This window comes from Zootoca vivipara, chromosome 2 (genome assembly GCF_963506605.1).
Source record: "Zootoca vivipara chromosome 2, rZooViv1.1, whole genome shotgun sequence".
In the NCBI taxonomy this organism is placed as follows: domain Eukaryota; kingdom Metazoa; phylum Chordata; class Lepidosauria; order Squamata; family Lacertidae; genus Zootoca; species Zootoca vivipara.
In genome coordinates, this window is record NC_083277.1 from 41,610,065 (window position 1) to 41,626,231 (window position 16,167).

General features: G+C 43.0%; 1 protein-coding gene across 1 annotated transcript; it reads right to left on the reverse strand.

Annotated features, from left to right (window-relative positions):
• Positions 1-1,085: 1,085 nt before the first annotated feature.
• Positions 1,086-15,253, reverse strand: RPN1 (ribophorin I). Its single transcript, XM_035106439.2, has 10 exons — positions 14,936-15,253; positions 11,693-11,757; positions 8,720-9,026; positions 7,496-7,705; positions 6,255-6,447; positions 5,520-5,619; positions 4,927-5,065; positions 4,529-4,648; positions 3,454-3,699; positions 1,086-1,984 (listed from the first exon to the last, which is right to left on the reverse strand). Exons 1-10 carry the CDS (start codon positions 15,236-15,238, stop codon positions 1,802-1,804), a joined length of 1,866 nt encoding a protein of 621 aa, XP_034962330.1. The 5' UTR covers positions 15,239-15,253; the 3' UTR covers positions 1,086-1,801.
• Between the last annotated feature and the right edge of the window lie 914 nt (positions 15,254-16,167).

Here is a 16,167-nt window from a genome sequence, read left to right on the forward strand (position 1 = left end):
AAAAAAGAAGTGCTAATGTAGCATTTTTTTTCAATTTTTCCAAAAATTTCCGCCCCCGCCCCCCGAAAAAAACCGGGGGTTTTTCCGAGCTTCAAAATTTCCGGAAATTTTACATCTCTATGTATGAAGAGGAGTTAGTATACATGATTGCATGGTATGAAGATATGTGGGTGGGGAAATCAACACTACAAGATAAACATGTGTTTACCTACATGTATTAAAAATATCAGTTGAAGTTACCTTCTTATCTTAAGAAGTGAACAGAATATTGACTTCTTGCTTTCCAGTGAGCTTGGCGCCATCTGGTGTGTAAACTAGGTCAAACCAAATCACAAGGTATTTATAGTCTAACAATGGATACTCCCTCAAGGGGGAACTGGCACTTCACATAAGGCTCATTCCTCTCATAACACACTTTTCATGAACAAATACATTACAGTGACAAGAAGGTCCCCCAGTTCTGTCCTGTGATTTTATCTATGTTGTGTGCAATGGCAAGAGAAATCTTAGGAATTTTTGTTCACCCGCAGCAACTTTCATGCTATATTAAAAAAATGAAATATAAACTGAAGCTGTTCAAGGCACAATGAAGGTGGGGGGGGGGGGGAACCTCAGAAATAATTTACCTGGGAAATGCACTCTCCTCCCCATCTAAAAAGTGAGAAGGAACAGGGGAATGTGTGTTAAACTCTCTGGAAAAAGAGTCATATAATTTGACAAAAAAGGTTCTGCCTACGAAACTTCCAAGCGCTAGCATCCTGCATCAGAAACAGCTAGTTCCCTGCTATTTTGCACTGGTTGATTATTAGGTGATTCAGCATTACATCTTAAATAATATTCTACAGAGTTTTGACCAGGTCAAACAACACCTAAAAATCACACACATTCATAGGAAGATCCAAATATTGCTACAACCAGCATTAATGCAAGTCAGTTTGTTACTGACCGCAGTAATCATTCTAAAAGCTCTTAACAACTTAGAGGTTCATAATTCTTACACAAGTTGGAGCATGATCAAACATAATGTGGTGCTCATTACAGGAATCCAAAAGGCACAGGACACTCAAATAATAATAAGAAGAAAATAGAGGCAGAAGATCCATACATCTTTATTTCAGTTTGATCTTCCCTACAATTTTTTTTTAAAGAAACAAACCGTCTGAGGAAAAGCACAGGCTTCTAAGCAAATGAACCTCACCCGCTCCCTTCTCTTTCCCTGGACTCTACCCCAACACTGAACTTTGAAAGAGGCTCAGAAAGTTCAGGGACAAGAATCTCATTTAGTGCGAAAAATGGTTTTTTAAAAAATCCTTTGTTCAAGTTACTTATCCGTATCCCCATCTCCAAAATATAAAAAAAGTATAAATTCAAAGGTGGAGGACAGAAGGAAAGATTTGCTACCAAACCTTTGAATAAAACAGTTGTATTTATTCTCTGACTGAGACATTCAGTGCCAGTACAGGACCTGTGTGCATGCTTCCCTACTGAAAATTAGGGGGCCGCTCAGCAGACTTTGAAGTCGTGCTACTAACACTCTGAGGACAATGGTTTCAGTTAAGTCCAAGGCATGGTATAAAAACCTCTTCTGAACAGTAGGTGTATCACAGAGCAAACAGGTCCTAAAAGTGACTAACACCACATTTTGGAGGCGACTTCCAAAAGCTTTTCCCTTGCTGCAGTTTTGTAGGCTAGACACACCTCTCCCCACCCCCCACCCCCCACCCCACTTGGTGTGGCTCAGTATGCCCATTGAACCTTCTTCCACCCCTTTTAGCTCTTTCCCAAACTTTTTACTTCTAACTTATAGCGCATCAAGGATGTTGTCGATTTTGGTGATCAGCTCCTGACGCTTGTTAGAATGCATCTTCTCATTCTCTATGTATGTATCCTTCTTAAGCTTGCCAACAACCAGTCGCTCAGCCTCCACAGAAGATTTCAGGACCAGCTCCTTTACTTGGCTATCAAGTTTCTGGATTTCGCTAACCTTGGAAGAAATTTGGGACAAAATGTTAGGTGACTGGACAACACCATAGCCATACAAAGCAACAGTAATAGGGTGCTTTCATTTTATTTTTACGGTCACTCTAGAAGTAGGAGATTTGCAGGGTCTAAGCAAATAATTACAATCGTACCTTCGAAGTCGAACGGAATCTATTCTGGAAGTCCATTCGACTTTCAAAAAGTTTGAAAACTAAAGCATGGAAGCCGCAGAAACCCCACCAGATGTTTGGATTCCAAAAATAGTTTGCAAACAGGAATGGTCACTTCCGGGTTTTTGCAGGGCTCAAGAACTAAGCTGTTCGAAAACCAAGGTACGACTGTATATGACAAACTATACAATGTTATGTTAGAAGCTACACCCATTTAAACTTTTCATTTAATGGTTCTGAATATGGACACTCACTGCAACAAACATGTCAGGGCTAGTTCCATGGCAGTAAGAGCACTTGGTTATGCTACATTCATTCATACTTTGTTTTTGAGAAATGAAATGCCTTCTAACCTTCCTTCCATTTTATAGCAAAACAGCAACAGAGGAATATGTAGAGATAACAGCTACAGTGTGTGTGCACAGCCCCTCCACTCAGCCCTCCTCCCAGTTACCAAGGGAGCTTTCAGCTAACTGCAGCTGAGTATCAATGAACAGAATGCATTAACAGCCTTTCAGTTGCAAGTTATGCATTGACATCCTGGCAAAAGTGACCATCTTCAAGATAGCTATATTCACCAACAGTTCCAGGGAGATCCACTGAATGGATCTCCTATTGTGGGTGAAAGTTTTGCTCAAAGCAGAGTAGAAGCAGTCTGCTAAGAGAATGACACATGGACCACATTTGTGCCTAAGGATTAATACAACTTAAAATCGGGAACTCAGGATGCCTTAGGCTTCGCTCACTAAAGCTGAGCAGCAGCTTACAAAAAACATTCCATATCAAAGCAGTAGGCATGTTAGGTAAGTGGTAGCCAGAAGGCTTAATGCAGCTAGAGGGGCTTGATGTATTCCCCCCCCCCCAGCATTAAAACATTTCGGGGCAAACTTGCTACCTTCAGGGCCTACTCACTGAGAGAAGGGCTTGGGCTGAATGTGGTGGAGGACCCTGGCCAATACATCTCAGCAAGCTGGGATAGTCGACAGTCCTGGTTTAGATATTTTATACAGGTATCACAATATTTAAAGCTATGGCAGAATGAAAACTGGGGGAAATTCCCCCAAGGCTGTCCTTATGGAGGAATGCTTGGATATAAAACTATCAAGGAACCTATAAATCTCAACTTTAGCGATATTATTCTGGAATCATCATGATACACTGTAAACACAGAACAAAGGCAACAAAAAAGAATTTCTTTAAAGTGTGAGGAAAATATCTGCCTTGGGAATGACAAGAGAATAGGCAATTTAGAATAAGGGCAGTACAGTAACAATACACACTAAGGCAGCCAACAGATTCTTACTTTGTCACACAAGTCAGAGCCTTCTGTCTTCAGCTTGGACTGCAATGAAGCTATTTCGTTGGTTAAGGCCTTATGTTCAGTCTCCAGTGATTTTTTGCCACTGTTTAGGTTTGAAATATCCCGTGACTGCTTATACTTATTCACAGCTTCATCAAAATGGCGGTACAGGCGTAGTCTCTTATTCACCAGGGTGAGAACTTGCTCTGTGATGCAGGCAACTTTCATCCTAGCTTCTGCTGCTGGATCCTAGAAAAGCACAATGGCTTAAATACTTGTTACAGTATATAGTGCATTCTAAATGTCCAGAAAGTGTTTTGTGTGCTCTCTCGGTAGTCCTTACAACAACCCTATAAGATCGGTCAGCATTACCTCCACCTTGCAAATAAAACACCGAAGCAGAGAGTTTGACATACCTAAAGTCTATCTAAAGAGTCGAAAGGGAAAGGCAAGATCTAAAACAAAGGAGTTCCTAGTTCACAATTCTGATGCTTATTCACTACACTAGCTAAATTCATCAGACAGACTTTACCAAAATAGTTGTTTGGAGCAAAGTGGCAAAAACAAGAAACACTGAGGAGTTCCATTTGCTTCAGATAGACTTGTATGTGATAATGAAACAAGGATATCCACTGTGCAAGCCAGCTTGACTGAATCAAAATTAATTAAAACATGGACCAAAATGCCATTTTAAAAATCTACTTCATTCCATGAAAATTAATAGATGAAGAATTTTGGCCAACTTGGATCTTAGCAGTTTGAAAAAGGTAAGCCCTAACCCAACATGCTCATTTACTGACTCAAAGAATTAATGTATTTCAAGTATACTTTGCCTATGCTAAGAAACTATTAAATCTCAGAGCACCACTGATATAAAGATATGGCAATAGCTTGCTCTCCCAAGATATCCATATTTTACAAAAAGACTAAGTGCTACCTCACATAAAAACAGCAGCGAATCCAGTACTCCAGCAGTCAGTGCAAGGGCATTTAATACCAAGGAAAGGGCTCTCCCACAGGAAACAGACCAACCCTCCTGCCGCATTCTCCCTGTTTCATCGTGCCTCTACTGCAGTACCTTAGTGATAGAGAAGTCCAGCCTCACATAGAGGATCACTGTAAAGAACAGAATGTAGAAGGCTCCAACTACCAGGAGAGGTTCTTGCAGCATCAGGATCTTGTTAAAATTATAGTGCACCTAGGAAGAGCAGGGCAAGCAGTGAGAAGAGCGTAAACTTCCATTAGTCAAGATGACATGCTACCCACCTTACATTCCTCTACGTAAGAACAATGAGATACTTGCACATTTCAGATGCAGCTCAGAACTCAAGAGTGAAGCTCAATCTTTTCACTGATCTATGAACGTGGTCTGTTGCTATTGCAGCCATGTCACTTGCTATAGAGCAATCTAGGCTGCAAAGATGAGTGCGGTACTTCTCATTATTTATGCTATCTAAGCAAAGGGCTTATGCTTACCACAATATCCTGGATGTGCTGCTCAACTAGGTTGTTCTTGTGCGCAACTATGACTGGACGGCCAAAGGTGTCCAAATAGGTGTAGTGAAGTTCATCAGGTGCCCGACTGATGTCATATGGACTATCCACATGGATATTCCTGTAAACAGAGGTGTATACAATACTGTTAGCTGTCCCAGGAAAAGCTTAACCTGGTTGTTGTTGGGGATTTTTTTGGGGGGGGGAGAGAAACTAGACCTGGATTAGTCCCTCCCCTCCAATGCCCATGGCTTGGGCATGGTCCTTTGCAAGTAAAGCTGTACACACGAGCTGCCACTCACACACAGGGGCTGCATGTAATTGGGATGCCTGGCTGTGTTGGTATTCTGATTGAGTGGTGTCCCCGTGCACAAGCAGCTGCTCAAACATACGAGTTCCTTGCAGCCAACCATGCTCCACACACTGTCATTATACAGGGCAGGGGCATGTGGAATTGCAACAGGGACATAAATGCTGCTCGCTCTTGCTTCACCATAAGCAGAATAATACATAAGCAGGCCTTGTGTTTTTTGGCTGACACGAAGTGCCTTGATCTCAACCATATTATTACTTACTTGGCACCTTCTGGAAGGATTATCTTTACAGTTAGTGAGTCTGTAACTTGCTCATCAAACACGTGGTCAACAAATCTCATCTTCAGGGCATACTGATCACCTGGGAAACAAAAACCAAGAGGATACTATGATTTTTTCCTATGCATCAGGATACCAGCTATGAAAGCCCTGTAGAGTAAAACAGTCACAAGTTTAAAGGTAAGCTAAAAAAAACCCCGTTAAACTCCACTACAACTTGTTTTAGCTGCATGTTGCTTACTTGCAGTAAAGTTAGGCAATATCCACACTATTACGGTGATAACACATTTAACAGTGCACCCAGCATAAGCTGTGCAGAACACAAAGCTTAGTACAGCTTAGCTGGATATCCCCCATTGACCACACTGTATATCATTTTGCATGTTTTGGGAAAGGAACAGAATGGTGTCAGGAGAGTAGGAAGTCGGGGGGAGGTGTGTCTGAGAGGCACAGGAAGCACACCTTGAAGGGGCTTCTAACCATGCATGGCATTTTTCAGGTGATGCCTGCAACATCTAAAGTCATATAATCAAGTACTGAAATGCACTTTAACAGTATAGCACCTGGTTTCTGAGTACACATGCACAAATAATAAAACTAAGAATCTTTGGAATTCCGAATATGCCATTCTGCATAGAGCTGCAGACAGTGAATAGCTTTGTACTCCGGTTGCTCAGATTATATTCCAGATGCCACAACCCTAACAAGGAAACCTACCAAGATTAAAGAGGTATTCATAGCTAGGCAGGTTATAACCAATGATGTAATGTGTCTTCCAACCACCAAACAGGGGGAAGCGAGGGCGGATCTCCATTTCCACAGAGTCATCCAGAATGAGGAGATGACTGGTGGATATGTTGCCAATTTCATCTCTGTAATACACATCTTGAGCAGCAGCAGGAAGGATAGTCTGCAAAAGCAAGATAAGCACTTAATGTCAAATTCACCAGTACCGATAATTGGGGCACTTGCTAGTCGCTCTGTTTTTAAGGGTGCATTTTCACTAAAAGGAAAGAGTTATCTCCATTCCTACAGCAGTTACAACCACAGTATAAGCAAATCATATACAGCAGACTAAATTTTAAAAATCACATTGGAAGAGATTCTTGTCATGCAGTCCAACCCTCTGCCCTAAAGTATCGCCAACCAATGCTTGCCTGATCTTTCCTTCAAAGTCCTCAGGTTCTAAATGTAGTGCCTACGTTTCTAAAGAGTACAATACAGACCTGTTAACAAACACTTCGGACAATGGACTCCACAAAACCGAAAGTAGGTGTTCCAGTTAGTGCACTTTGCCCCAGAAGACAAACGAAATCTGAACACCGGTGGCGGGAGGCCTCATTAGGGAAAGAACGCACCTCAGGTTAAGAACGCTTTGGTCTAAGAACAGACCTCTGGAACGGATTAAGTTCATAACCCGAGGCACCACTGTATGTACCTGTTTTTTATTAGTGTTTCCTAAGTCAATCATTGTAATTATTTTAATATTTAATACGGTACCTTTTAGTTTTAAATTGCTGTCTGAGCAATTCTTCCAAAAGTTAGAATGGGAATCTTCTCACCCACTGCCTCCTTTAGCTTTGTTCCAAAACAGAAGAATGGTGGGGAAGGCAAGCGACCTAAGGCTGCAATCCTAACCATATTTAAACAGACCTAAGTCTTACTGATTTCAATGGGGCTTGTTACCAGACAAGTAGGGTGAGGATTGCGCCCTAAACCTGTTCTTCTATATCAGCAACAAGAAGTAACATAAAAAAGGGACAGAAAGAAAGTTTCCAGTAAGGCACCATCCTCAAAAGCAGATCAGTAGCAATGCTTCCTTGCTGTCCCCTTCCCTACCCCCCAAAGCCTGGTCCTTTCTGGCAAGGGGAAGAGGAACTGTTTACTTTTACACACACACACACACACACCACCCCTGAGGCTCCTTTTAAGACAAAGAGAAATATGCAAGGGCAGACCTTGAAAGACTTCACAGAGGATATTCCACTGTCCGGCTGTCTTTGGTAGTCATATCTGGAGAAAGGTCCTTTGAGCACAGCTCCTGTGTGCTTCAAGTCAACCGTCTCTTCTACAGCAATATTGCCCCAGTGAGAAACTTCAATGACACGTGTCATGGTAGTGATAGTCAGGAACGGACTATTGTTTTCATAGTGCACCTTAAGGTTATCCTAAGGAGAAAAATCATAGTAGAGACTGAGGACTTTCTGTCGTCGACTGTGTTGTAGAAAAAGCCATTTCATTTACAGCAACGCCTATTAAGACGACCTACTTGCAAATCAGACTCTCAATCATTTTTGAGGTATTACACAATCTATGTATTGATTGACATATTGCACAATACAGTACTCATTAAGAAATGTTGGCTAGATCTACCGTAGCAAGGATCCATCTTGTCCAGCATTCAGTCTGACACCAGTAAGCTTCTGAGACACTCTTAAGTAGGGCATTAAGGAAACAATATTTCCTTGCCTACCCCCAATATCCACTTAGAATAATGGAATTGTAGTGATGGAAGGGACCATGAGGGTCATCTCATCCAACCCTCTGCAATGCCAGAATATTTTGCCCAATGTGGGGCTCGAACCCATAACCCTGAGATTAAGAGTCTCATGCTCTGCCTACTGAGCTATCCCAGTTGAAAGGTGTCTATGCTGAGAAACCACGTGGAACAATGTGAGCAATGTCCATAGACAGTGTCTGCATTACTTTTTCTGAGCCCATTAGAAATCTGTAATAGCGCACATACAAAAAGTGCCTTGTCTGTTTTGAAAGATTAAAGGCTTGCTGCCCTTTGGCTGAATCTTGTAAGTACTAGCATGTTTCTGTGCTGACCAGGGAGGAGAAGAAGCCTCTTGGCAGGCCTGCAAAAAACTGTCTTTTGTCAAAGGCTGGCAGGCAGAGGAACACAGCAATCTCTCTCTTCTTTGCTAGTCCACTCACTGGCCTGCATATAACCTCATGTACTCACCTGTGTGGTATTCTTTGTCCACCCATGATGAACAGGTGGAGTTGTTACAAGGCAGCTTTAGTTCCTTTTAAGCCCCTTACATTCCTGGCTTTTGGATTTATATTAATCATTTGACACAGCAGAATGACATGCATGTATCTTAATTCTACATGAATGACAAATTCCTTTTAAACAGTTTCTCTCCTAGGAACGTTAACTGGGATTAAGAGTTTACCTCACTGTATGGTGGAACATCCCTGAAGGGTCCATATTCAATCATGTCCTCTGACCGACTAGGGTTGCCTAGTTTGGTGTAGCTTTCCACGTTCCTTGAGGCCAGTTTAATCCGAGTAGTTTGGGTCTTGGTTGGGTACGGAGAGTAAAAATAATGATTGCCCTCAAAAACCACAAACTGTTTCTCTGCTTGGGTGATATGAGTTGGGTATGGCTGCAGGACATGTGTAAAAACCGTTTCAACAGATAAGCGAATCTTTCCACCTGGAGCCAAAGGAGATGGCAGTTTTACAGTGAAGAATTTGCCACTGTAAAGGAGAAACAAAGATAGAAAAATCATTCTGGCTCTGCTGGCTTTACAGACACCCATAAGCATGGAAAGAAGCTCAACAAAGATTCTCACTGAAGAATATATCATCTCTGCCTTTGTTTGCCTGCTGCAGTTTTGGGCTACATAGTGGTTTGAGTGTAGACTAGAATTCAAATCCCCACTCACTGGATGATCTTGGACTAGTCCGAGTTTCTCAGCCTAATCTATTTCACAAGTAAAATAAAAAAATTCCTTCAGTAGCACCTTAAAGACCAACTAAGTTTTTATTTTGGTATGAGCTTTCGTGTGCATGCACACTTCTTCAGATACAGTGAAATGGAAGTTTCCAGGCACTTATGTAGAGAAGGGGTGGGGAGGGGTGGGGATGGGGAGGGGGGATCACTCAGAAGGGTGGTGGAAATGGGTGATTGACTGACTGATAGCTGTTGATGACCGCAAACGACTGCAAATGGTTTTGCATGAAAAAGCAAGGGTTGAGCCTTGCTTTTTCATGCAAAAGAATTTGCAGTCGTTTGCGGTCATCAACAGCTATCAGTCAGTCAATCACCCATTTCCACCACCCTTCTGAGTGATCCCCCCTCCCCATCCCCACCCCTCCCCACCCCTTCTCTACATAAGTGCCTGGAAACTTCCATTTCACTGTATCTGAAGAAGTGTGCATGCACACGAAAGCTCATACCAAAATAAAAACTTAGTTGGTCTTTAAGGTGCTACTGAAGGAATTTTTTTATTTTACTTCGATCCAGACCAACACGGCTACCTACCTGTAACTATTTCACAAGGTTGTTGTGAAGATAAAAGATGGAATATAAATGCAATAATAAATGCAATGCTGTGGATATCCCAAACCATCTTTGTATTCCTAGCTCAGTTATACTAGCCTGGGTTTAATCAAAATGGCAGTAACGTGGCCCACTGCTATCAGCAATCAGAACGTGGACTCTTGAGAACGTTTGCTACTTCAGAGAACCCTGATCTCAACTGACTAATGTTATAACAGCTAACGGTTTGATTTAAATGTCAAAAGATATATATTGCATTAGCTTTTAAAGACTGGTCAGTTACAACTGACAACAGATAGGTTGGATGCGAGCTAATAAAACTGAAGCGGAATCCTGAAAAGACAGAAGTGCTGTGTGCCCCATTGTCACACCTGGGAGGTGGGGAGGCTGCCTGCCTTGCACTCCCATGAAAGGAGCAGGTTTGCAGCTTGGGGATACAGGTCACTTGGCCACTCCATGAACTGGTAACTTCCAGACTGGATTAAGGCTTTATACGGGGTTGCCCTTGAAGATGACTTTGATTGGTCCAAAATGCAGCAGTTAGATTACTGGTTGCAGTTTAGTTCAGATCTCACATAATCACCTGTGCTAAAACAGCTGCACTGGTTGCCAGTTCATTTCCGGGCCCAATTCAAGGCAATCACATTAATGTTCAAAGCCCTAAACGACTCATGCCCCAAATACCGAAAAGACCACCTCCTTCCTTATAGCACATCAAGGGAAGTTTAAGGCAGCTTTATTGGTCAAATGTAACATTGGGGGGAAGTCACCAGGGTGAATTCCAGCATCCCTAGGAATACCTAAGTTTTTTATAAGGTTTCTAAGCTTCTAACACATGCACAATACCCAAGTACCTTACATAGCATGGGTCTTATCAGGTAACTAAGCAACTGGAGTCTTAACAGGAGAGACAGTACAAGGCTAAAAAGCTCATCTATCAGGACCAGCACATTCCTTTGCAACATATTCAAAGACATCTTTCTTTCTTTCTTTCTTTCTTTCTTTCTTTCTTTCTTTCTTTCTTTCTTTCTCTCTCTCTCTCTCTCTCTTTCTTTCTTTCAACAGCATTCTTTTCACAACTCTGTAAGAGCTCTTCCTAGTTCTTTAATACATGCAGGCTATATTTCCCACCCCACCCTCTCAAGTGCTAAGATTGCCAGAGCCGGCACACTTGGTAGTTCCTCTGCATTCAAAAGCTCATGTGGTGGTGGCCTAGGAGAGGGTATTTTCCTGTGGCAGCCCCTAAGTTGTGAACTCCCTCCCCACAGAGGTGCATCTGGCACTTTCATTATACTTCTGATAAACACACCTCTTTTGACACTTGAGGTGTAGATTGTTAGAACCCACCTTATATCTGTAATTGTAAGTTTTACTAGTATGCTGTTGTAATGTTGTAATCCATTCTGGGATCTTTAGGGTTAAGGACGGGTAAATAATGATAATGCTAATTTTCTGTTTCCAATAGACAGGTTTAGGCTTCTAAGAAGCAAGCAGATCAAAATGCAACTCTGTGAATTACTATGCCTCACAATTTCAAGTGATAACTGCATGTCATCAGAATTGTCAGATTAGATTTATTTTTCTTAATTTTTTAAATCCAATAATCAAAAGGAAAGCGACTATTAAAATAGTATCTGAAGTCTTAGATTTTCTTTGATTCTACAGGGCTGCAAGCAAACGTCTCTGACCTAGTACAATATTTATTGTTTAAGAAACACTTGGGAAATTACAAAAATATAAAGTCTGAATGTGCTAAGTATATGTGTCATACAGATACATTCAACAAGACTGGGCGCAAATTCTTCAGTGTATGTTTTGTGGCAAACCTGGATATGATATAGTTTCCCTTGGCAAAACTCACCTTTTACCTTTTACCTTTGTCTCCTTCAACTCAAGAGTACTCTCTTCTTCTTCCTCACCTTTCACCTATAACAAAAGATTCAATTCAAGTCTGGTCATTGTTAGCATTTACAGTTTCCATCTGAGATAGCTGAATTCATCACAAGTGCTACTGGCAATTTCTACTCCCAGGGGACTGCAAGTCAACAAAGACACATTTCAATTTGACCCACACACCAATAATTAGCCATCCAATCATTAACAAGTTGTTGGCTAACTCCACAAACCCTGCAGCATTATCTAAAAGCAAAGTACACAGAGGTCTGTTAAACCATTGAGACTCTTATACAAGAACACGTAAATGCTGGCTTGGATTACTAGCCAAGCCCATTGTCTGTAGCTGTCATTCACCCCTTCCTTCCTAGAGTCCTGCGGCATTTTGAAGAACCTGGAGAATGTAGGGGTGTTTGCTCTTCTGAAGGGATCCTGCAGAAGGAGCAAGCAACAACGTGCTGCTGTCTCCTGGAAATTTCAAACTAAGAGAAAGCATTCCTCCCTTTTCTCTGTGGTGAGTTTGAAGAGGCAAATTCTTTCCTTCTGAATTTGGCTTCTGTGATTCTAAAGCAACAGTGAGGCACTACTGGTGCTTTCTGCAAAAGCCAAAACAACGGAGATAAAGCACATTTTTCTTCTGCCCTCCTGGACAGGGAGTACACACACTACTAGCAAGCAGGTAGGCAAGTTCTGGAATCCTGTTACTGTGTTAGCTTCAGAACAAGAGACATACAGTAGTGATTGTGGGATGCAAGTTCTGATCAAAGACTTACTGTACTGCTACCAGAAGTCTTTTGTGAGAACTCACTGAATAGCCACAACTAGACAGACAAGTGTTGGATGACATGATTTGTTGAAAATAGTCCTGATTTTACTTTTCCCAACAGCCTCCCCAAAGTTACAAGGACAGACGATGCACCTGACAGCACTTTTATTCTTCATTTGAGAGTAAACTGACCAAAATTTTAAAAAGATACATGTGATGCTTTCAGGTTCTTGGAAAGGGGTTCACAAGAAAGTAAAGGCATGGCTATGATGTAGATTTATTTTACTAATGATTCATATCTTCAGACCCAAATATATATGTACATCTACCCGCAGGTCAAAATAATTTACCGTAGTTCCATTTTTAATCCATAAAGGGCTTCACAGGCACTGTAACTCTAAGATGGATCAAAACCACCAGATACTGCAACCAGAAAATAATAGCTTGTCCAAGGACTATCAATAAATTCATGTATGAGAGTGCAATGCCTATCCATACTTCAGCATTATCCACTGACTGATAGGCCAGCAAGTATTCCCATTTTGCAAAATGGCAAAATAAAAACGACAACGGCAGTTATCCTATGCATATAGTTACAAGGAAGCAAGTTCCATTAAACTCAAAAGGACTGACTTCTGAGAAACATGTTTAGAATGGGACTGTAAATAACATGAGAAATCATACATGGGTGTAGCTTTGCCTAACCTGGTGTCCTCCCATTGTTTTTGACACTACCACCCAGGTTGACTGGGAACCAGCTGAAGGGCACCAGATTGGGGAAGACCCCTATAGAAACTGTGATTGCATAGGGAGTAGGGCCTAGGTTCCAATAAGCTCACTTTTGGCCATCAGATACAATGCCAAAGACTCAGTCCTCTACCCTTACTGCCGTCACCTACCTTTACTGTACTTACTTACAACCCTTTCTTCCAAAGGCAAAATAAACTTTCTAGCTGCTATTACGTTCCTTAAAATCAAGTTGCCTTGCAGAATGAATTCTCTGCAGCAAATGGAAACCAAGAAAGCTACCTTTTAGCAAGTCAGGCCACTGGTCCAACCAGCTCACTGACGGGAAGCCACTCTCCGGATTTCATACTGGGCTTTCTCCTAGAACACAGGACTTTCTGTATTCAAATCAGATGCTCTACCATCAAGCTACAGTCCTTCCCAAATAGCTGTGACTGCTCACTTTCTAATAACAGAGTGCACTCCACTCTGATATCTGTAGCCATTCGTGGTTCAGGACAGAGCTTCAACTAATCTTTTTCACTAACATGTTGCGACACAGATAGAAGCAGCTAAAACACACCTTCTAGAAAGGCTTTCTCCTAAGCTCACATTTACAAACACCCCCAATTATTGCAGGCAGGCAGGAAACACAGGCAGCAATGAATAATAATAAGCCACTTAAATGTTCTCATGCCAGCAGCCTGCTGTTCAGCTAGCCACAGGCCTTGCAATCGCATGCGTTATGCGGTTTTATAGACATGCCTTGAGATCCACGCCTCCTTCCCTCTAGGTTGCCACTGGTTGCTCTCCGATTGCAGCACTTACGCTTACGTGTCAGTATATGCCAGGCCATTTACTACAGCAGCAGCTCTGAAGGGAGTCAGCAGCCAGGAAGAGAATAAAACAAGTATGTGGTGAGCACACTCTGCAAAGTGACGACGCTTTCCAGGACGTTATCTGGATCGAAAAGCTGGCAAACCCCCAAAGGGCAGCTTACGTGTAACTTTAGGAAAGACATCTATTTCCACCCCCCACACCAATATGGACCACATTTTCTGCTAACACTGCATTCCCAGATCAGAAGATCCCAGACTGTTATTTCGGGTCGACAAAAAATTGATACGGTTTTCTTCGTGGCCCATATATCTCTGCAGCACGGCCTCCTCTACGGAGGAAGGGCTAGCCACCCCAAATCTGCAGTTTAGCCTCCACCCCTGCTAACTATACGGGAAAAGGAGCCAAACACACGACAGCCAGTACAGTTAAGAAAGACAAACCCCTGAAATGCAGTGGTAAAGCGTTGTTGGGGCGAGGGGAGGGGATGCTTTGGAAATGATTTCCGCTCAAATACCGATAGTTCGGTACCAATAAGCGAACGTATTAGGGAATGAAAAGCGGCAGGGAATGGGGGCAGATGCCCAGGAAAAACAAAGAGGCGAAGGCAAAGAGGGCTGGAGGGGTGAAGATGATTTTCGAAGACTGGGCGCGGCGAAGGAAGGCGAAAGAAAGGCAGAAGCGCAACTCCTAGAAACATTTGCCCCGCGCGCGGAAGGAAAAGGAGAAGCGCGAGCGGGAAGGCGCCAGGGCTGGCCGAGGGCGCCGTCTCTACGAGAGGCCGGAGGGCGAGCGAGATGAGGCGCGGCGGCGGAGGCGGCGGGAAGGGCTTCGGAAGCGGGAGGCCGCGGAGGCTGCGCGTCCCGCCAGTGGCTCGCTCACCTGCACCCCCAGGTAGGCCAGGTGGCTCTCCAGGCCCGGGTCCAGAGCCAGCAGGAAGGAGGCGGCGGACCCGGAGCCCCCCGCGGGGTTGGCCAGGCTCAGCTCGGCCGTCACTTTGGCCAGGTGAGTGCCGAGGTCCACGGTCCTCTTCACTTCTTCGTTGACCAGCTCCGGGGCAGCCAGGGCGCCCCCCAAGCAGAGGAGGAGGAGGAGGGAGACGCTCTCCATGGCTGGCCACGCCGAGAGACTGAGCAGCCGAGCGAACCGGATAGACTCCCCTCCCTCGCGGCAAGGTTCATTCATCAGGCGGGCACAAGATGGCGCCCTCCACGCCGAGAGAAAGACAAGATGGCGGCGCCCAGAGGCCGTCGGCGCTCCAAGATGGCAGCGCGGGCGATGGAGAGGGAGTGAGGGGAACCTCCCCCGTCACGTGACTGAGGGCGGGGGAGAGCCTAATCAGATGCAAAAGAAAAGAAAACGTCAGGCTGAACGCTGCCGGAATGCGTCAGATTGCAGCAGTGTCAGATGTTCGAATAATTTTTTTTTTTAAAAAAAAATAGGCAGTAGCGTAAAAACTACTCTTGGAGAAGGAAGCTGCTTTTTCAACTTATGAAGTCTCAAGTTAAAGAAGCAGAGGACAAAACGGCCAATGTGATTAGTGTGAGAAAAGCAATAATAAGTTACGTGTGTGTGTGTGTGTGTGTGTGTGTGTGAAAGAGAGAGAGTGTGTGTTCAGGTTTTTTATGGAAAAACACAGAACAGTTTTATAGAAAACGGAAATTAGGTTGAGTGGCTAATCAATTATTTAAAAAGTTGTAAGGTATAAGCCTTCATGGGCTACAATCCACTTTATTGATTTTTCAGGTGCCAGGCGACTGCCAACAGAATAACAGAGCTACCTCTAGATATAAGACTAGGAATTGCTTTTTTCTAGTACGGTACTTCAATGTTTGCATACCATTTGTATGGGATTTTGATTAATTCTAATAACCACTGTATTATGGGTATATTTCTGTGTAATATGTTACAATTCTATATAGTTGGTTTATTAAGAAAATACCATGCACAATGATAATAGCAGAAGTTCATACTAACAGTGATTCTAGTGCTGAGAGAAAAAGCTCTGCTTATTCCACATCCCATGCATAATAAGGGAGTATGGAAGACTTTGAGCTAGGTCAGGGCAGAGCTTATCTGAGGCCCAGGGTGGGAGTCTTGTTAGAATAAACTTA

Bases quoted from the DNA above. Each gene is read 5' to 3' on its own strand.
- RPN1 (XM_035106439.2), bottom strand. From the start codon at position 15,238: ATGAATGAACCTTGCCGCGAGGGAGGGGAGTCTATCCGGTTCGCTCGG. The intron at 11,758-14,935 runs GTGAGCGAGCCA...CTTTTGTTATAG, and splicing joins TGGCCTACCTGGGGGTGCAG to GTGAAAGGTGAGGAAGAAGA. The intron at 9,027-11,692 runs GTGAGTTTTGCC...TCTCCTTTACAG, and splicing joins ACAAAGGTAAAAGGTAAAAG to TGGCAAATTCTTCACTGTAA.